This window comes from Polyergus mexicanus, unplaced genomic scaffold (genome assembly GCF_030449975.1).
Source record: "Polyergus mexicanus isolate NDT 795.1 unplaced genomic scaffold, iyPolMexi1.0 SCAF_5, whole genome shotgun sequence".
NCBI lineage: Eukaryota > Metazoa > Arthropoda > Insecta > Hymenoptera > Formicidae > Polyergus > Polyergus mexicanus.
This window is the reverse complement of record NW_027223325.1, coordinates 2699519-2716831: the sequence shown is the minus strand read 5'-3', so window position 1 is coordinate 2716831 and position 17313 is coordinate 2699519. Positions and strand designations below refer to the sequence as shown.

The window sequence follows — 17313 nt, the reverse complement described above, 5'->3', positions numbered from 1 at the left end:
GTGTATCGCGAACTGAATATACTATCTTCGCGCGTTTGTTACACTTTATCATATATATTGATTAATTGAAGATTCATCTCCTTACAAGAGAAAAAGTACAAAATATTCAACATTTTGCCGTTCGCGATACGTATTACGTATACTGTTACAGCTATATAAAAATCAGAAAAAGATTTATCGCATATACCTATACGTACATATGTGCGTTTTGATATTTTGTCTTCAATATTGAAAATTATAATAAATAAATTATTATTTATATTAATTTGTGATAATAATGTTAATGAATATTAATCATGTATAAAAATATTTCGAATTTTATTTCTTATATTAAAGATAATTGGCTGATCTGCTGTTTCAATTATTTTTATACTTTATTAAGAATCGCATTATCGTTTATTGATCCGATAAGTTTTAAATGACCAGTGACGCGAAGGTGGCCGCGACAATCGCATTCGAATCGTTCTCATTATTCTCCGCGATTGTTGTTCCCTAAAAGGAATCCGGAGCGCCAAAAAATTTTCGCGAGTGTCTCTCATCGTCAAGTGTCGAACGAACGTTTGTACATCGCATATTTTACGTTGCGTCCTCGTCAAAGGGCATCGAAAGTGCATTGCGTGCATCGATCGTTATCAGGTATTTTTGGCAATAATCTTGCAAATAATAATCGATAGATGTACAAAGCGGCGATCGCGTCATTTTCTGATTTCGCGGCACTTTGTGCATCTATAATCTATACGATGCAAATTTGATCATGTCACAACTCATCGATCCTTCTTGTCTCGTCAGAATTATTTAACTGTTATTAAAATAGAATAAATTCAATAGCGTAATTTCATTTAATTAAGAACAAATCTATTTGATTTAAATAACGCGAATTTTACTTAATTATCGATCGAAAGAGATATTAATCTACAACAAAGCGTCCATGTGCCTGCGTATATATTCTAGTATGCAAAAAATTCATTCATTTCGCAAATTTGATGTAATAGAACGATTCGTTGTAACAGAGAATGGTATCCATGGAAAATACTCGCATTTGCATTACGACCGTTACGCGGAGCCACGAGGTGCTGTCATCTGGCGACGATTGTAGGATCGTGTTTCCGGCACTACGTGACAGAGGGCTTCGAAGTGAGAAAAGTGGGGGAGCGGCGCGAGGAAGAAAATGGCCGACGAGGCTACGGTAAAAGGGCAGGGACGTCGTGCGAGGTGCGCGTTGCGCGACACGAGATTGCCAGTTTCGCGATAGACCGCGCGAAAAAGGGCCGTGGAACTTCCGCCGGGGAGGGCCCCACGACGTCGCTCGTGATCGCGTCGCGCGTCCCGCCGTCAAAGCCGCACAGACAGGAACTGAAGCCCGTCGTTACCTGCCGTCACCTGTCGTCGATCGCTGTCGTCGGTGCTTCGACTTCGCCGTTTTAAAAAAGCGCTCGCGGGCTGAGTTTAGCCGACCGAAGAAGACTCGCCGAGAGGTAAACACGATCTCGTTACTGGCGCCTCTGTCCGCCGTATCCTTATCAGCATCCATTCTGTTTCGTTCCCGCGTTGCTAAGCGTCGTCGGTCGCGATCGCGTCGCCGCGCGATCACCGTCCGTGAGATTCTCCGCGTGCGACGACGATTGATCGATCAGCAGGTTGGTGATTCTCTCACTCTCTCGCGCACTTGTCAGGGCCACTTGTGGCCATCGGCCCAGCAGCCGTTTTTTTAAAGGGCGTGCTGCTGTCGTTGCTGTTGTTGCCATCGTCGTCGTCGTCGTCGTCATCATCGCCGTGGCGTTTCTCGTTCTCGGTTCGCGTCGTACGAGCATCTTTGTCCGTCGTCGTGTACACGTCGCGTACACGTCCGGAAAACGAAAATGCACGCTGGAAAAAAGTCCAGGAGAAAAAAGTGGCGGACGCGGCGCGCCGCGGTAAATTATTTATCGCGCGAGTCCTAGAGTTGTGTGTGCCGTATGGAGAGAGCCGAATCGCGACGGGCGCGATGAGATTTAAAGGGATCGATTTGTCAACAAGTCGATGAGAGAGTGCGCGCACAGTTCCGACACACATTACAGCGGATTCTCGCTTTGCTCGTGTAGTTTTATCACCATTTCCGTTGCGCGCGTCTCTCGCGAATGCTCCGATTTGCGTGCAGTTGTTATTTTATTATACGCGTAATTCGTTTTTTAATACTGATTGATAAGACGTAGCATTCGTATAACGTTATTATATTTATTATATCTATGAATATCTTTTCAATTTTCCATTTTTGTGGAAAATATTTTTATCGCGATATAAAAAAGCTATATACTGTAAACTTATACTATAATAAAAAAAAAGACGCGATAATAGTTAATAGCTGATAAAATATTTGTAAAATTATAATATAAATAATAATCGCGTTTATTCTTTGATCGAGATGTTATTTGCATTGGGATTGTTTACAGATAAATCCAGCTCGCGAGTCGTATCGCAATTATTAAAATCCACAATGGCAGTTAGGTAGTTGTGGAAATTAAAACTGGACATTCGTCAAGTTCGAACATATTTATTTATTTTGAAGATGTAAAGAAAACAATCATAATGAAGCCACAAAAGAAGGCTGCTGTTGCCAAAAAGGCAACTAAAATGCCAACAGTCGCCAAGAAACGTCGCACATTCATAGAGAAGACCATGTCCGATGTGAGGAAAGAGAAGAAATCAAAGAAAAATGATAAAATGGGAGATCCAAAGAAGAAGGTAGACAATGATAAGAAGAAATTAGAAAAAGTGGAAGACAGAAAAAAGTTTGATGACAAGAAGAAGATGGAGGAAAAACGAAAGGAACGATCTGATAAGCCAGATGAAAAGAAAAAACAATTAAGCAAAGATTATGACAAGAAATCCGACAAAATTGATGAAAGAAAGATAGAAAAAGATGATAAAACAAATAACGAAGAAATAAATCAAGAGAATACGGATAAGAAAAAATTACCAAAATGTGAAGAGAAAACGAAATTAGAGAAGCAATTTGTCGATAACAAAAAGAAGATTGAAAAAGTGGAGGAAAAAAAGAAGAATATAAAATTCGACGATAATGCAAGTGTGGAAGATAATATAAAATCTTTAAATATAATGGAAAATAAGGATGCATTTGAAGATAAGATTGATGCCCTCTCTCCACATACTAAGAAAAGAAGTAAAGACGAGAAAGTAAAGAAGAAAGATGTCAAGCTGATTAAATCTGATGTCAAGACAATATCGAAAAATTCTACCGTGAAAGATAAAAAATCTGAACGAAAAAAAATTTCCGTGAAGGATACGGCAAGCAATAAACTTTCTTCTACTAAAACAAAGAAAGATTCGAAAATGAAACAAGGTCAGAAGAAAAATATTACAAGAAAAACAGTTCTGACAAAGAAGCCTCATTTATCGGTAGTTAAAAGATTGGATAAAAAAATCAAGTTAGTCAAGCCAATTAAAAGTGAAGAAGTGAGCGAAGATGAGGATGCAGTTAAAAAAGCAAAGAAGAAAAATAGTAATATTGCCAAAACCAAAATTTTACAAGAAAAAAAACCGAAGTTGGCCAAGCACATGAAAGCCAAATTGCCTCAGAAACATTCAAAAATCAGTGCTGTCTTAAAAGGGGAAGATAAATTGAAAGCTATAACGGAGAAGATTATGGCAAGAAAGAAAATTGAATTGAAAGAATCTGAGGAAATCGAACATAAAAAGATTGCAAGTAAAGATGAGGCTTGTCAAGGACCAGAAGTGAGTAGCATTAAAAGTGAAATCGTAGAGGATTCAGATAAAAGAAAAGAAGAGAGTTTTCAACCAAAATTACAGGATAATAAAAAAGCTATCAAAAGTAACAAAAATAGCAGCAAGGCTTCAAAAAAGACAGGAAAACCAATAAGGGTACAAACGGAGAGCAATAATCAAACGTCGGCTTCATCTGAAGATGTATCTTCTGAGGAATTTAACAAACAAACTAAAGTTTCCGAAGAAAGCGTAAAGACTGCGAAACAGGAACAAATCGGCTCTGAGAACACGATTGAATTAGATCTAAAAGTCGAAGCAATGAATGGAGAGAATGCCAGTGGCGTTACATCTCAATCTGACTCGGAGGACGATTATGACGATGATTACAAGAAAGGTAAGCAAAAGGATGTTAAGAATAAAGATCGAGCTAATTCACCGTCGGACGAACGTGCGCGAGGGATGCGACTTTTTGGCTTTTGGAGTAAACCAAAACCACCCAGAGTCGCGTCATTGAATGCCTTGGCTAAAGTTCACTGCCTATACGAAAATGAGACCGGCGGAGTCTATCTTGGAGGTTTTTGCAAGTCGAAACCCGAGAAGGAAAAGGAAAAGCCGAAGAAAATGAAGGAGGAGAAGGAGGAGCAGCCGCGTAAAGAGAAGGAGAAGAAGGTCGAATGCAAAACAGAGGACAACGTTTTGAAAAGAAAGTTGAGGAATGTGCCAGGATTACGTGGCAAGCACTGGGATATGTTGGAGAGCTCGTCATCTTCGTCTTCCTCCGATGAAGACTGCGAGAAGGAAAAGAATGCTGAACCAAGCAAAAAGAAAATGACCAAAAGGAGGAAAAAAAATGAGGAAGTAATGGATCTGAAGGACATGGTTGTTTGCAAGAGGATGGCCAGTCTTAATGCCACTGCCATTTTGGCTGCTTCTTACTCCGACGAGAAAAATCTTTGTGGTACCTCCAGCAGTGATACCTCCAGTGAGTCGGAAGTAGAGATAATTAAAAGACGTAGACAAAATGACTTGGACGTAGATAAGAAGAAATCCAGACAAGGCTCCGATCCGGAGGAGGTTATTAAGCCATCCAAGAAAGTTGTCATCGTTAATCAGGACACGGACGTCACTATCACTGGTAATTAATCATGCGTAGCTTAAGCGCGAAAATTCTAATGAGCTTCTTACTACGATAACAAATTTTTTTCAAGGTGTTTACGTCAATCAAACTCGATCCACCCACCATGAAGGTTTTTGCAGTATTGCTGGTATGCAGTACAGAATCAGTTCTACCAGTCATACTCAAACTGCAGCTACCGCAGTGGCTACTGAACTTCACGATCAGGTTTGTGTCAAGACTGTTTGCTTCTCATTTAGTCAGATAAACATCTACTTTACATCATTCACACATTCAAAATAAAAGCTTTGATTTATGGAATACATTTGTAAAATGCTTTTGTAGATAGATACAAACAATATTTCGTTATTTTTAAATATAAACAATATTACCAAAAGAATCGATGTAATAAAATACGTTTTTTTAATACATTATTAATTTGAAAGTATATCGGTGCTATATTTAATAAAATATCACAAATCTTTACATTTCTATCACAATTTTTACATTTATATTATTTCATAATGTTACATTACTTGGTATTAACGTTATATTAATAATTCAAATTTATATTTTTTAACAAATTTAAATTTTGTTAATTTTTCTAGTCATTTAAGTAATTATAAATATATTTATTTTTGGTTATCTTGGTTTTTTAAGCAAAAGACGGAACAGCCTTGCAAATCCTATACGCCACTAGGCGCATTATCTTCTATGCAGCCACCAGGTAGCCAGGGTAATCATCCTGACATGTCACCTCGCAGGCATTCAGCATTCTCAGCTCCTCATCAACACGGTGAGTCAAACGCAACTGCATGTTTCTACGCTTTATTTTGTCAGTCGCATCTCATACATCATAATTATCGAAATTTATAAACCGCCATTAAAAAAAAAAAAAAAAAAACCATCGAAAATCATTACGTCGTGCTTTTGCATTCCATTTTTCGTTTATATTCTACATGATTTAAGTTTAGTTCTCGTAGGTCGCGTTTCATGTAAATTTACACCGTACGTTATAATTAATTTACTCGCCTCTCGCGTATATGATAATGTATATTCGTGAAACGATCTAAACGAAAAATTACGCATCTGTTGGATAAACGAGTTGGAGCACGAACGTTGAAATTTCGCGTAAATTACAATAAGTGAATCAGAGCAGGCGGATTTTTCGCTAATGGGAAAGAAGATTCCATGAAAATTTTTCCCGTCCTTTTCCAACGTGTCGTTCACACTGTATCGTTCAAGCGCGTGTTATTACTGCTGCTCGGCGATTTGCTCTTCCAACCTGCGGCGAACAGTTGGCTTTTCTCTTTGTTCCATTGAGGCTTTCTCACCGCATCTCGTTCTCTCACCCTCCTTATTCCACTCAATTCACTCGCGAGGCATACACATTGCACGCCATAATCCACGATGACAGCGTGCGAATACACGTGTACGCGCGTACCAGAAAGGCCGCGCCATTTGTTGGCGATTCAGAATCGAAAAGGCGTCGTTTTTACTGCTGCGTACTTGTTATATTATTCTTTGTATTATTCCGTTCATCTTACAACTCGCGTTAATTATTGGCCTCTTAATTTCACTCTATTATTATTCTATGCATCTCTGATATATCTGAAGATATGTAAATACGCGTAAGCGCGGGACTTGCGCAATAAGGGGAACTGTTTCTCGTACATAATATTTGGTTACGCTCCCTGAATGTTTATCGCATTAACATCTGTATTCGACAGTTGTATCATAAAAAAAGAATCTTAATTACTTTGGATATATTAAAGTATACCATTATTAGCGCGTCTCGTGATAATTTATGAGTCTTCTCGTTTTGAGAAGACTTGGGATAAAAATTTAATTTGGATAAAAATATTATTTGAAGATATTAGCATGATTAATATGATATCATATAATCTTTGATACTTTTTTTACAAAGTAATCGAGAAAAAAAAAATTTTGTTTGAAAGCGAAATTTTTTACAAATCGTGTATTATCGTACGTACTCTAGTTGTATCATAAACCAAACTATCCAATTAAATTGAGATATATCTTAGTTTCTCTCAGAAATAAAATATTTATCAGGGTAAGTACAATGGAGAAATATCGAACGTTATGTATTATCACGTATTATTCTGTTCTAACAATAAAATGAATCACTCGGTCAAGTGATCAATTTTTTTTAAATTCTGCGAATTCTTGCCTTTATGAGACTCTTTTAGAATTAAATATATAATATATATATATATATATATATATATATATATATATATATATATCTGGCATAATATTTTTTATCACGAACGAGATATACAATGTTGATTTACAGAATGTATTGATTTACAGAATGTATTTGATTTTATACTTATCCATTTATATTGCACACACAAGCACAATATAATGTTCTTGTAATACACGATATAATTAGGAAGATGAGAGAAATGATTGGATTAAGCATAGAAGAGTAAAAGTTCTCGAGCGTTGGTGGATGATACGCTATGCAAGACGATGTAACATCCTTAAGATGTGTCTTACTTTAAGAGAGAGAGAAACAAAGAGAGAGAGAGAGAGAGAGAGAATATACTAAATTAGAAAACTTCTTCATTTTAAAACAGAACTCTAAAGATTCGAAAAAATATACTCTCTTCTAGCATTCTAAAGATTAATTCAGGGCCCGATTTATATGTAAACTGAACAAAAGCCACAATGCTTAGAGTTTCACATTACGAGAGACTTGAGAAAAATGTCTTCTTAACATTCATTATCGTATGGTGGAAAGAAAAGTGTCTTATGTTAGTCATGGCATAGCTTAAGACTGCATTAAATTTAATCCTTAGGCGAGCGAGAAGATTACTCGTGGATACCAAAATATCTACTTCTTATTATTGAAGTAACATTCAATAATATCTAAGAAATATGACGAGTTAAAGCTGGAAAGTATAGAATTAGCGATGGAATTAACTTCTCCCTTTCTATCCTTAATATCAACGTGAAGAATGTATAAAAAAATGTTGGAATAATTGTAAGTCGGGCGATGCACTCTGTCCGCTCGACCGCGTTACGAGAATAGATTGCCCGGATAAGGGTGAATTCTACCTAATATCTACCGAGATTATTATGCACAAACGCACTCTCGCGAGAAAAAAGAGAGCGCTTCTTTTTCACCGCGTTATCCTGTGCAGAAATCAATGCAATGATTCTTCGAAGAGAGTGCTTCGATAAGAACGAATGACACGCTCGCGAACGATACATATCTGTCTGTACAATTATCCCTTGTCGTTTTTCGAGAGCAAGGTCAGTGCGTGCTAGAATCTTACTCGTGCAACGTCGTGTGCCAATTATAAGTTGCCTCTCGTTTGTCGTACAAAATCGAGTGAAAATTCGAAACGTGCTATTTTTCACGGAACAGTGTTTTCGCGTTTTTTTTTTTTTTTTTTTTTGCAATTATCGCTTTATAAAACGTGAAAGTCTTTGCGTATAAATAAGATAAGACTAACTGAATAAACAGTAAAACACAAAATGATTTTGATAAACCGAGTATTACTGATATCTTATAGGAAATTCTTATAGGAAAGATATCTTATAGGAAATTTAATTCTAAACAAAAAATTTCCTATAAATATAGATCGAAAAATGCTTCCTTAACGAAGTTATCACTTAAAAACCTTTGATGTAAAGGAAGAGCAAAAGGTGAAAAGAAAATGAAACTTAATAAATTTCTTAAAAAAAAAAAATGATAAAAATATAAAAATCTTTTTCTTTTATGAAAATAAAATAAATTTTTTTAAACTAAAATAGCACGTAATAGTAGAAAATGAATAAAGACGTGAAAAAACTAACTGTTCTCAAAATGTCCCCCCCCCCTAGCTCCAATACACTTTCGGCATGGAGTAATGACCGATTTAGTCGCTTTACGGATTTCCTCCTGATTCAACTTTAATCGATCTAACAATAAGTAACAAAAACACTTTTTGTACGTTTGAAACTGGTTATATGAAAATCTATGGAACGTACAACAATCAATTTGATCTCAATTGAAAGATAATTTAATTTTCTACAACTTTTGTTTCGGTACTTTTTGTTAAAAGACACATATTTTCCATGATATTTGGAAAAATGTGTAAAATAATCACGATTTTATAAATTCTTAAGAAAGCATTTTTCGACCCATGTTTATACGAAATTTTTTGTTCAGAATTAAATTTCCTATAAGATCTCAAAATCTGGCTGGAATGTTCGGGACCACCCTGTATAATATTGAATTTTAATATTTCTCTAAAAATTATCAACATACGCGAGCGCGTAAAGAACGTAAACATCGCGAGAGAAGGTACAATATAATCGAAGGAATGTCTTGAGACAAAAAAATAAAAAACAATTCGGAGGAGGGATCTTTCTCTTACGCGTCGTAATAAATAAAGGTTTAAAATATATACTATCTCTTTCAGCTTATAGTAACGTCCGAAAAACCCGAATCTAATATGTAATACTCCCCTTCTCATGTAAACCGTATGTGCCGTCGTATGTTCCGACTGCGCTGTATGTTCCCTGTGTGTATATTAAACCGTTCGGAGATCGCCCGCTATGTACGCACGCGTACGTGTAGTATCACACATATGTAACGGCGGCGCGGCAGTGGCAGTGGCGTGGTGGGGTGGGGTGGGGTGATATAAGAGAGTGGGGATAGTGCGACGCCAGTGCCAGTACGCGTCGCGCACACCTGACAGTGCTCTACTGGCGGCCGAGGAAGACGAACGTTTCCTTCGATCCGGCTTTGTTACTCGATCGTGCACGCTGACGGACCGAAACGAAACGTCGGTAGTAGTGATTCGTCGCCACCGCCGTCGCCTCCCTCTCGTGGTGCCGTCGCCGGTCGGGGTGTCGGACGCGAGTGCGTTCGCTGTGTGTTGTCGGTCTGATAGTGTCTGTATTTCTGTGAATGCGCGTCGTGTCGTAGCCGCCGGGAGTACGAACGAATGAAATGGAGCCAGGGCGCGAAAAGTAGGTAGGTGGTAGAGTAGATAGGATTCCCGATTGCACCGAGCAATCTACTCGACTAAAACGCCCTTCCTCCTGTCTATAGATTCTTCGAGAGATTCGGAATCGATTTCACTTTGTCTTGTAGTATATCGAGATATTGGCGACGATTTTACAATCGTAGCGTAAGTTTGAAAATTTAAGGTTATGTGTAACGGCGCGTTATATATAACGAAACTTTCTCAATTTACTTGCAAGTGCGCATCTTGTTCTAACGAAAGTTCGATTTGAAGGTTATGTACAAAGATAACGAATATTCAACATATAATCGAAAAAAAAAAATCCGACGTTCTCAAAACGAATTCTTACGAAATATCGACATCAGATTGATCGAAATATTTATAGACGGAGGGAGCGGCGATATATAATAATTCGTTGACACATTCTGGCGTAATATAGATAGAGCTATAATTTGAGACAATTAGAGATGGGATCGCTAAGCAGATATAATAGCGATATAGATTGTCGGTGCAATTGGAGTTTAGTTTCGCGGCAAATTCGACGAGTGACACGTGCGACGTTATTCATGTTCGTTGATCGACATGGATGAGTCGTCGCAGTGTCACCTTTCGATTTGACGTTCGTTGACGAAGTGACGAACGCTTCGGTTTATCGTATATACTCGATAAGGCCGTATTGACGGCTGTTTTCGTCTCTCGCGGTCGGCTTGATTGATGTAGATTACTGCGAATGATCTTCCGCGAATCCTGACAAGTATATTCTTTGTTCAAATGAACATTTCGAAACAAGAGGAAATTCAATTGTTAACTTTCAACATTGTCGAGATGCATCTCTGATATCGAACGAGCGATTCAGATAAAATGATTTGCGACGAAGTAATTTTCGTAAAAGAAGTAACAGTTTGAATTGCGTGTTATTTTTTACCATCTTTAACAGAGAGGAGAATAAACATTTAACGTGTTTCTGAATCTTGCGGCCAATTTTTTTTTTTTTAGTGAAAATATTGAGGTTAGGTCATTCCTTGATTTTTTCGACAATTTTATTCTAACAATTTTTCAAACTGCAATGTGTCCGATATCTTATAATCTTATGTTAAATAAAAATTCTATTAAAAATTCTTAGTTTAAATTAAAGAAAATAATATTTTATTGTTTATTTACGTTCTTTGTTTTTATTCACGGTTCGAGAATTATTAGATCTCTTTCATATTTTCGCTAATAAAAGGAAATTCCAAATTTTACAAGTAATAGCGTTATATGTTTATTGATTCTATCAATTTTAACACTTCTCAAATAGATGTTGATAATTAATTTGAACTGCCGATTATAACAGCCTCGATCATTTATAAGAGCAATTAAGCTTTTGAATACACGACATTATTGGTAACAATTATATATAATTCGTACAACATATATATATATATATATATATATATGTTAAAATATACGAAAAAGTATCACATATGATTTACTATCTGAAAAGAATAAAAAATATTATTTTTATGAAATATTATTACGAGCTAAAATAGCTGCAAACTATATATTAACATTATATTTTTTGTTTATATATCTGTTCGAAATTTTTATTTCTGCGAGAAAGAACATTGAAACTTTTATACATGAATAAAACTCAATATAAAAAAAAAAAAGATACACCAGACGATAATTTGTGATAATGTATTATCAAACATGTCAGATATAGCGCAATTATTTTGAAGATCGTCCTTCGTGTCTAACGATACGCATCCGTGAAATTCGTATATTCATTATTTTTACATCGTAAATTTATTCTGCAGATATTACGTACAGTATACTACGTATTACGATATACTCTATACATGTATTTTCTTGTTAATATTTTATATTATATATTTATCTTGTTACCCGGAAACTCGCGTAACACTGAAAACAGCAATGAAACAAGGTCGCGCACGCGTGGCAAGCATTTTCCAACGCCTTCATCGTCCTTCGGAGAATTATTTCCGATCATCCCCTTTACAGTTCGATTACTATCTCGAAGCAAATCGGAGATATTTTGCGGCATGATGATACGTTAGAACGATAGACATGTGACTATTCTGTATCGCGGATATAGGAGGAAATAGAAATATTGACGGTGGTAGATACATTATATCTCACGTAAGTGCTTTTAGAGTCAGCTTGCAGAAAAAATAAAAATCTGTTAATCGTAAAAAAAATATATCTTGAACGCTAATATTTAGCATAAAACGCATAGGATCTAAAAAAAGAATGAGAACTTTCTGCTAAATTTTGATACGGTCATAATCATTTAAATAAGTTGTCGAATTTTGCAAAAGATATTTTATGAATATATTTTAATGTATTTTAATAAAGTTTAAATTAATATTTTATGAAACATTGCACGATAATGAAAATCAAATCTATATGTCTCTAGCTTAGTACATGCTTCAACGTAAAAATTAAAAAATTGTATTTGCACGTTATAATTCCTATATATATAATATAATTATACATATAATACATTTATATTCCATGTTATCACATAAAATCGTGGTACCTTCTTCCATATATTTACAAATAATGTGCGAAGCAAAATTTCATTGCGAGGTAGTATCTCTGCGTCATCGATACGAGATGGCCATCGCGTGTTTTAGACTCATAAAATTAGATGCTCGCGGCGTTTACGGTTTATATCCGTTATGCTTGTGCTTCGGATGTGTTACGTGCATCTCAGTGACATAAACAGAAATTATATACGCGTCAAGCGAAACCGTCGCGTATCGAAAATTCTTGCATTCCTCCGCGAAGGGGGAACAAGATCGCACGCACGTCGGCGATCGCTTACCGTACCCGTCTCGCATTCTCGTCCTCTCATGTATTCGTCGCAATTAATTAATCGCCGGGCCAAGTCGCAATACCGGATTTTATCGTAGCTGCTACCACGCGTCGAAATATGCGAGGCGTCGCGGATGCGCGCCGGCGCCTGGGACGCCTCGGCGCCGCTTTATGTTAGACACGAGGTTGACGGTTATCGCAGACACAGGGCGGACGCACACGCGGTTTTACTCGGAATTTGAAAATAGACCCGCGGACACCCGTGACAGGCGAGCGCGAAACCGGCAGCTGGACCCTCGCCAGCATCCGCGGGCGAGAAAACCGCGGATGGATGCCGGCAATTTCCATGGTTGAATACGCGGAAAAGATAACGAGGTCTTTCGCGCGGGGACCTTCCGTGAAACGCGATTCTCGTGAGAAGCATCGAGGAGAGGATCTGCTCGTCCGCGGAAATTCTCTCACGGAGTCCTCCGGATACATTGCGTGCTCCCTGTCGATGAAAATCCATCGAAGCTGCGATACCACTTTATGTGTCGCGAGCGTGCACTCTTTGGGACGTCTGACTGAATACGCAATCAAAAATTGAGAGAAAAAAATTTATTTTTTTATTTAGAATACTTCGACGTTAACAATATCAGTATGAATCGAAGAGTCTTTGTAATGCTTGTGTATCCGGCAATTACAAAAAAAAAAAAAAAAAAAAATGCGGATATTACTCAGTTATCTCAGATATACATAGGGTGACGTTTAGTAAATGTAAAAGGCAGATGTGTTTTTTGCTGACTAGAGTAGAAAATTTATAAATATGCAATTCTGCAAATTTTAGCAGAGATTAATCGCATAATTCCGCTGTATAATGGTAGCGTGACCAGACTTTCTGGCTTTCAAAAATTCGGGGGGGGTTTTTTTTTTTTGCAAGATATGTATCTCCAGTTTTTTTTTAATCTGCTCTCTCTTTCTCTTTTGTTTTATATTTATGATTTGAAAATTTTGTTTGTCATTTTATTTTAATTGGATTGATACCAAAATACTAGAAAAAACTATAAAACGTAAACAATATTATAATAATGATAATCGCGGAACAGTCTACATACATTTCTTCAAACAATAGGAAATTAAGCTACTTAATGACATGATTTTATTCCGTCTATGAAAGAAAAATGACATATATATTTTAATCCTTCAATATTGTCGCTATATCGCACAGAAAGAAAAATCTGATCACTGTAGACGTCGGTGAATTTTTCGAATCGGCGGAAAAGCCTTTTGCACGACGTGTCGTATTTCGTCTGTAACGCGATCAATTCCGATAACATCGTTAAAGCGGTGGCTTCATTCGATGCCGGCGTCCGAGTTCAACGCTCCGAATACGCGCGCGATTCGCAAACCCCGATATACCATTGTGGTGATTTCCGTTTCGGTGACGTAAGTACGTGCCGCGGTCAGTCCGTTATAAATCCGGCATCTACTTTAATCCTCGATCGACGCCGCTCAAGAGTTTCGTTTATCGATCGCGAGATCAAACGAATCCTCTTACGTCGCGGTGAAACAATCCTTTGAGGCGCTTTAGGGTAACGTCGCGGAGTTTGAAATTTATCTTTTGATCCCTCTACGGTTAAGATTAACTAAACATACAGCTTCCTGATGGGTGGGAAACGACCGGTATGAAATATCGATTAGGTTACGATGTATTAGCTTGCGATATCGGTTATGGGTTGGTACTTTAAGCCCGGTAATGATACTACATCACAACACGAAAGTTTGTATATGTGTAATACGGAAAAGACTTATGTTACGTCACTATGTGTTATCAGAAGAAGTGACCTATTAAAAAGTTCAGATCTTAAAACATGTTCAATTGGGCAAAATTTATAATCTTTTCTATTTCCGGCACAGTCAAAGAAAATATGGATCGTTTATGAGAAAGAGTTCGTTTAGTAATGTAATCTCGGGAACAACTACATCTGTCATTCTTATAATATAAACGCTTTATTTATAAAAATATAGATATGAAAAAAAAAAAAATCGATTCAAAAAATAATTCTTTAAATATATAATCGGTATCATTGGAAATAATCTCTTTATTTCTATTATTATGGAAAATAGTTTATGAAACTATTATTAATGTTAATTCATAAAAAATAAATAAATAATTTCACATATACATATAAGCTTTTTTTTGTGTTTAACGGGGGTATCGTAAAAAATTTGGCGATAATATGTTTTCTGATTGAGAACGCCTGCTTCTCGCTTATGTACACGTGCAAGATTTTGAGAGCAACGTAATCGTGGAACCGTTCGAAGCGATTCATCGAAGTCGATGGAAATCGAGCCAACGGTCGGTCCGTTTAATGCCGCATTTACGATCGGATAGGATGTGGAATCGTGTTCAGTTTCCTCGATCGATGGCCGCGTTGCTTCCGAAAGACTTTTCAATCATAACTTTTATTTACGCGAATCGGGTTTATCGCTCCGTTTTTATTATCACACGCGTCTCTATCGGGGAGTAATGTGTGTTTAACGTTGTTGACCGAATTACTTTGCGTAATATGTACAATATTTTAAAACGTATTCGAAAAGCGTGTGAATAAAATTTTTCAATGGATATATTACATTTGAAATTGAAATTGTAACAGAAAGTTTATGTAAATTGACTTTTATTTATAGAGATGTACATATACACGCGTTTATTAAACCGAACGAAGTTAGATAGCATCGTCGAGATAGATATTAAACGAGTAGTAGTGTCGTCGCTTTGGAATAATCGCTGTTTGCTATTAACCCGGTATGGTTATCGCGTTAACGACTGTATATTAACATGTCTCTATTTTTTATTACGATGATGAAGCGCGGAGTGTGTTAAAAGGGCGACTGAACTATGCGAATAATTTATGGCTATTACGTACAGGCACGACGATGATTTTTTTGTAGCTCACTTTTTGACACGTGTCGGCATTTGCGAGATACTTGCGTCGTTCACGCCGTTCAGGCGCATGTGCTATTAGCGCGCTATAATTGCAATTATATCGCGTTCGCGTGCGTTCAAGTCGAATGCAATCGATTAATATGTCAGTCGTCGAGTTTATCATGCGATGTCTCAAAAGACGCTACAAATGAATATGTACGTGAGAAGGCGACGGAGAATCCGTCTCGTTTCTTTTAAATGATTCTCGCCACGTGGCACGTGATGTCGTTAACGAACGCGTGATTTCCTTATCACAAATATTTCAATGTGAATCGTGTATAAAAGAGGGACAGGTAGAGGAGAAAGAGGAAAGATTCGGATAAATATTTACGCGGCTAAACCGAACGTCACGGACCCACGCTCTTACGCGTTCGACAAACAGAAATCGTCGTCCGTTTGCCATCGTCGAGATCGAATCGGGTAAAAATGAGCACAGAAATTTTTCGTCGCGATTCTCTTCCTTTCTTTCTCGTCCTTTCCAACCGAGCGCGCGCGTATCCATAACAACCCGATGTAATGCGAAATTGCGAATTATGCGCGCATAGCTGGAAATTAAATCTATTCGACATTTTATTTTTGCCAGGCGCGGAATATATATTACGATTTTAATTTTTCAAATGCCAAGCAATCATTCGCGATGAAGACTATCTATCGTTATTGGAGATATAAATATACATTCGACAAGTGAAATGTATTTTTACTAAATATTGATGAGAGAGAATTTTATATTTGCAATGTATATCACACAATTAATGAAAGTTATACGGGCGCTCTGTATAACACATGAAGAGATAAATAATTTGTATAAATAAACGTCAGAATGATTGAAGGAGTAGGCCCCTCAGTTCAACGTATCGCATTCGTTTTTGTTGGAATAAAGATTGAAACGGATTAAATATTTATAGAGATCAAACGAGACTCATGCTTGCGTAATATGTTATAGTAAAGTCTGTCATTATCGAATGTTGCGAAAAAATATCATTGAAAATTGAAGCTAAAGTGTGATAGAAATTATCGTATATATCCGGCTGTTTTAATTAGAGAGTCAAGTTTATTATTACATTTATTTAAAAATGACTTATTAACATTTTACTTTTTATTCTGATACTAGAATTAATAATTTATAAAAAAAAAAAAATGAAAAATATTGTAATTAATTGCGATCTTGTATACTTGTAAAATTTATATCGACGAGATGATATTGCAATTTTACTATAATACATTATTTTTATATGTCGATCAAAGATAGATAGTATAACAATCAAGAAACAAGATAGAATTTGAAATATTCGATGGGCATTATGAATATTGAAGAAAGCATTGCTATCGATTTGACTATTAGCATCGCGCGTACCGTCCATTAATGTTTATAAACGAATCGATTAATTAAGACTGGAACTTGCTACACGATTCGACTGTGACTCGATGGAGTGAATAAATGCTCTCGATTACAATACCGGAACATTTGCGGTGTCATGTATCACGGGTATTAATTAAAAAGCGTATAACACGCATTTATCAATTAAAAAGCATATCGTACTGTATCATCTTTAGAGCCAAAATTCACTATGGAAACTCATAAAAAGATTGGATTTCGCAAACACGTTCCGCATGAAAGTACAAATTAACGTAACTGATATTTAAGTGACCCACGTAGTCGATACTGTAATTTCGAACTTCGTTAATGCCACGCGCGCGCAAACATATAC

At 36.7% G+C, this 17313-nt stretch overlaps 1 protein-coding gene across 2 annotated transcripts in view; it reads left to right on the top strand.

Annotated features, from left to right (window-relative positions):
• The first annotated feature begins 1142 nt into the window (after positions 1-1142).
• Positions 1143-17313, top strand: part of LOC138933148 (uncharacterized) — a 112990-nt gene continuing 96819 nt past the window's right edge. Inside the window, exons 1-4 of one of the 2 annotated variants that reach the window (XM_070295680.1) lie at positions 1143-1475; positions 2430-4858; positions 4932-5065; positions 5498-5633. In XM_070295680.1, coding sequence (XP_070151781.1) covers positions 2566-4858; positions 4932-5065; positions 5498-5633 — 2563 coding nt within the window. In that variant the 5' untranslated portion in view covers positions 1143-1475; positions 2430-2565. Of the gene's footprint in view, positions 1476-1509; positions 1638-2429; positions 4859-4931; positions 5066-5497; positions 5634-17313 lie in introns of those variants that run through there. The other variant, XM_070295681.1, reaches the window with a different exon arrangement.